The 5,529-nt window shown below is 42.8% G+C and overlaps 1 protein-coding gene across 1 annotated transcript in view; it reads right to left on the reverse strand.

The window, feature by feature from the left end:
- ARCN1 (archain 1) overlaps window positions 1–5,529 on the reverse strand; it is a 34,568-nt gene that overhangs the window by 9,475 nt on the left and 19,564 nt on the right. Inside the window, exon 6 of the mRNA XM_003796845.3 lies at window positions 896–1,061. Coding sequence (XP_003796893.1) covers window positions 896–1,061 — 166 coding nt within the window. The remainder of the gene's footprint in view (window positions 1–895; window positions 1,062–5,529) is intronic.

A 5,529-nucleotide genomic window follows, 5' to 3' on the forward strand; every position in this document is an offset into this window, starting at 1 on the left:
GTTGCTGTGAGCGTGATGCCATGGCACTCTACCCAGGGGGATAGCTTGAGGCTCCGTCTCAAAAAAAAAAAAAACAAACAAAAAAAAACATACTCTTCCCTGAAAAGGCTTTGCTCTTATGACAAGAAATGTTAAGATCAACCACCTAAATAAAATGTGTCAAGAACAACAGTAATAATATAAAGATAAGAGCTCAGATATAACCAATAGCTGGAACATACAAGTTTATTTTGTAAGAATTTTATATACTTTTCTAATACATTATCAGATATTGGCCTTCAGCTAACAAAATAAGCACTGGTAGTTTATTTTATGGCAGAATGAGTAAATTTCATGTCATACATATTTTAATTTATTCTTTTTTTGGGGGAAACAGTCTCATTATGTTACCCTTGGTAGAATGCCATGGCATCACAGCTCACAGCAACCTCAAACTCTTGGGCTTAAGCAATTTTCTTGCCTCAGCCTCCCAAGCAGCTATAGGTGCCTGCCACAATGCTGGCTATCTTTTTGTTGCAGTTGTTGTAGCTGGCCCTTGGTGTACGTGGCTGGCGCCGTAACCACTGTGCTATGGGTGCCAAACCAATTTACCCTTTTCATAATTAACAAAAGCTAAACATCTCTCTGCATCTTTTGTGAGTAGGAAATCATTTACTAGATTCAAGTTGACCTTTCATTCAATTCTAATATTAAAAGCCATCCTAACACAGCTGCTGTCACTCACTCTCAGGTATCCGCTGTTATGTAATAAATTGAAATCTTTCCAATGCATCTAGAATGGTGCTAGTTACATAACTGAAATAATTTCTTGTGTTCTGTGGTTCAGATGAGGAACTCTAGTGAGAAACACTACTAGGTAGGCGAACACTCTTATCAAAAGCTTCTATCTACACACCTGTAGCTGCACCCCTTTCTTATCTTCATTTTCAACATGAAGACGAATTCGGCCAAATTTGTCATCTGAGATCCTTAGCATGATCATGCCATGCAACTCCATATTCTGTAATCCTCCATCCCGTCCACAGGTTAGTGTGATCTTTTCTTCAATCTTCATATGCACACTATAAGGAAAACAAATTTGTTCAGAAAGGTAGAAACCAGAACTCCCCTTCTCCAAGGTTTAACAGTGATTAGCCATCAACAACATTTTCTATTTTAACTTCTTAAAGGTGCCATTTCTATCGCTATCAAAATTTAAAGCACTATATCCTTTTTTTTTTTTTTGAGACAGAGCCTCAAGCTGTCACTCTGGGTAGAGTGCTGTGGCATCACAGCTCACAGCAACCTCTAACTCCCAGGCTCAAGTAATTCTCCTGCCTCTGCCTCCCTAGTAGTTGGGATTACAGGCACCTGCCACAATGCCTGGCTATTTTTTGGTTGTAGCTGTCGTTGTTTGGCGGGCCCAGGCTAGATTTGAACTTGCCAGCTCAGGTGTATATGGCTGGCGCCTTAGCTGCTTGAGCTACAGGTGCCGAGCCAGCACTATATCTTTCGATCCAGCAATTGCTCTCTAGAATTTATTCTATAAATCCTACCTGTGCAAAAACAGTGTACTAAATTATTCACTGAAGAATAGTTTGTAGTAACAAAAGTTTAGAAACTACTTAAATGTCCACCAATAGGGACTATTTAAATAAAGGTATACCTACACAAATGAATACTACACAGCTGCAAGAAAAAAAAACTAAAATAACTTTCCTTTTTCTTCTTGAGACAGAGCCTCAAGCTGTCGCCCTGGGTAGAGTGTCATAGCATCACAGCTCACAGCAACCTCCAACTCCTGGGCTCAAGTGATTCTCCTGCCTTTACCTCCCAAGTAGCTGGGACTACAAGCACCCACCACAATGCCCGGCTGTTTTTTGGTTGCAGCAGTCATTGTTGTTTGGCAGGCCCGGGCTGGATTCAAACCTATCAGTTCAGGTGTATATGGCTGGCGCCTTAGTCACTTGAGCCACAGGCACCAAGCCTAAAATAACTTTCTGTTTAAAAATATTTCAGGCTTGGATCAGTGCCTATAGCTCAGCAGTTAGGGCGCCAGCAACATATATGGAGGTAAGTGGGTTCGAACCTGTCGCCGGGCCTGCTAAACAACAATGACCACTGTGACAAAAAAACAGCCAGGCATTGTGGCAGGTGCCTGTAGTCCCAGCTACCTGGGAGCTGAGGCAAGAGAATCGCTTAAGCCCAAGAGTTAGAGGCTGCTGTGAGCTGTGACGCCACAGTACTCTATTCATTATACATATACTCTCTTATATATATCTAAGACTCTCTCTCTCTGTGTGTGTGTATATATATATATATATATTTTTTTTTTTAGGCTCAGCACCTGTAGCATAATGGTTATGGCGCCAGCCAGATAGACCAGGGGTGGCAGGCTTGAACCCAGCCAGGGCTAAACAACAATGACAACTATAACAAAAAAAAGCTGGGCATGGTGGCAGGCATCTGTAGTCCCAGCTACTTGGAAGGCTGAGGCAAGAGAAGTGCTTCAGCCCAAGAGTTTGAGGTTGCTGTGAGCTATTGTGCCACAGCACTCTACCAAGGGCCACAAAGTGAGACTCTTTCTCAATAATAAGTAAATGAATGAATAAATAAGAAAATTAAGAAAAAAAAACTTCACACTAACAAACTGAAAGCAAAAAATTCAAAAAAAAAAAAAATTTAAGGGCAGAGTCCATAACTCAGTGGGTAAGGCGCCAGCTACATACATCAGGGTTGGCAGGTTCGAACCAAGCCCAGGCCTGCTAAACAATGAAGACAACTGCAACAAAAAATAGCTGGGCATTGTGGTGGGCACCTGTAGTCTCAGCTACTTGGGAGGATGAGGCAAGAGAATTGCTTAAGCCCAGAAGTTAGAGGTTGCTGTGAACTATGACTCCATGGCACTGTACCAAGGGCAACATAGTGACTCTGTCTCAAAAAAAAAAAAAAAAGAAAACATAGCTAGGTGTGGTGATACAAAGCACTTCTACTACACCAATTATTAAGTATAACCTATCCATATTCTGTAGTAGAACTATTTTTAGATGGGTGAAATGCAAAGGCCACAAAGAATATTTTGGTGTCCTACTTTGTTCTCTGTTCCAACCTCATGTCTTCCTAGAAACAAAGGCATTAGACTCAAGAACACAAAGGAGCGTATACTGAGACAATGCAGGGTCCCATTTTACCCTCCTAAGAGTTTGCTCCAAGAGGTATTTCATCATTTAGAAAAGATTCTCAAGGGCCAGGCATGGTGGCTCACATATGTAGTCCTAGTACTCTGGGAGGCCAAGGCAGGTGGAATGCTTGAGCTCATGAGTTCAAGACCAGCCTGAGCAAGAGCAAGACCCCATCTCTTAAAAAAAAATAGCTGGGTATTTTGGCAGGACCCTATAGTCCCAGCTACTGGAGAGGCAGAGGCAAGTGAATCACCTGAGCCCAAGAGTTTGAGATTGCTGTGAGCCACGATGCCATGGCACTCTACCCAGAGTGACAAAGTGAAACTCTGTCTCAACAACAACAACAAAAAAAACTCTCAATTCTTTAAAAAATACATATATATTTTTGCCAGGCATGATGGCTCACATCTGTGATCCCAGAACTATGAAAGGCTAGAAGGGTAGACTGCTAGAACGCAGGAGTTCCAAACTGGCCTGAGCAAGATAGAATTTTGTCTCTAGTAAAAACAGCTGGCCATTGTGGCAGGTCCTTATAGTCCCAGCTACTTGGGAGGCTAAGGCGAGAGGAACTCTTTTTTTTTTTTTTTTTTGCAGCTTTTGGCCAGAGCTGGGTTTGAACCCACTACCTCTAGCATATGGGGCAGGCGCCTACACCTTTGAGCCATAGGAGCCACCCACAAGAAGAACTCTTAAGCCCAAGAGTCTGAGGGTGCTGTGAGATATGACACCATGGCACTCTACCCAGGATGACACAGTAAGACTCTACCTCAAAAAAGAAAAGAAAAAAGAAAAAAAAGTATTTTCTAGAGGTAAGGTCTTGCTATGTTGCCTAGGCTGGAATGGAACTCCTGGACGCAAGAGAACCTCCCTCTTTAGCTTCCCAAGTAGATGTGACTAAAGGCACATACCACCATGCCTGGCTTACGTTCCTTTTTTTTTTTTTTTTTTTCAGAGACAGGGTCTCACTGTGTTGTCCCAGCCAGTCTTAAACTTCTGGCCCTCAGGCTAACCTCCTGAGCCTCATCCTCCCAAAGTGCTGAGATTATAAGCATGAACCACCATGCCAGGCTCAAGTTCTCTTTAATATGTGACATTCTCCAACATATTTTAAAAGTATGACACCTCTATCACACTCAAAGCAACCACTAGAAATAGCACAGGAACTTTAGTGAGTCAGGAGATTTATTCTAATGTAACCCTATTCATTTCATAGAGAAGAGGACATATAAAGAGTAAACACTGCTGGCTCGGCGCCTGTGGCTCAAGCGGCTAGGGCACCAGCCACATACACCTAAGGTGGCGGGTTCGAGTCTCTAGCCCGGGCCCGCCAAGCAACAATGATGGCTGCAACCAAAAAAAAAAAAAAAAAATGGCCAGGCACTGTGGTGGGCGCCTGTGGTCCCAGCTACTTGGGAGGCTGAAGCAGGAGACTCGCTTGAGCCCAAAGTTGGAGGTTGCTGTGAGCCTGATGCCACGGTACTCTACCCAGGAGGATAGCCTGAGGCTCCGTCTCAAAAAACAAAAGAGTAAACACTCCTCTTTTATGCACCTGATAGAGGTGTACTCCCAGTGTAATCTTTCACTTGACCTCAAAACCATCAGCAACAATAGAAGGCCTGGGCTTCAAGACAAGAAATCTGAGTCTTGAATATGTGAACCTGATAACTACCACTTAAAAATGTCACCAACCAGTACTATAGCCAAGATAAGAGACAAATCAAAATATTCCACACTGGGTTCAAACACTTAAAAGGCAAAAATATAATATGTTAATCTGGTGTTAAAGATATTTACAAAGTTTGGATTAAAGACTAGTTCTACTTATAGTTTAATCAGAAACAGACAAGCCAAAATATAGTGTGGGCTCATCATAGCTCTAGCTGTTTAATTCAAGTCCATTTTAAGAGAAAATCTATAGACTAGGCATGAAGACAACTTTTTTATTTATCTGACAAAGGAAAGGTTTTAAACTTCACAGAAAATAGCTGGGCTCGGCACCTGTGGCTCAAGTGGCTAAGGTACCAGGCACATATACCTAAGGTGGTGGGTTCGAATTCAGCCCGGCCCCCCAAACAACAATCATTGCTGCAACCAAAAAATAGCCAGGCGTTGTGGCAGGCGCCTGTGGTCCCAGCTCCTTGGAAGGCTGAGGCAGGAGACTCGCTTGAGCCCAGGAGTTGGAGGTTGCTGTGAGCTGTAATACCATGGCACTCTACCCAAGGGGACAGCTTGAGGTTCTGACTCAAAAAAAAAAAAAGAAAGAAAATAGATGGCTGGAAACCCCAATCATGATTTTTAAAAAAAGACTGAGTTGGGCAGTGTCTATGGCTCAAAAGAGTAGGGTGCCAGCCCCATATGCCAGAGGTGG

This window comes from Otolemur garnettii, unplaced genomic scaffold (assembly GCF_000181295.1).
Source record: "Otolemur garnettii isolate 467f Iridium unplaced genomic scaffold, OtoGar3 scaffold00108, whole genome shotgun sequence".
Lineage (NCBI taxonomy): Eukaryota > Metazoa > Chordata > Mammalia > Primates > Galagidae > Otolemur > Otolemur garnettii.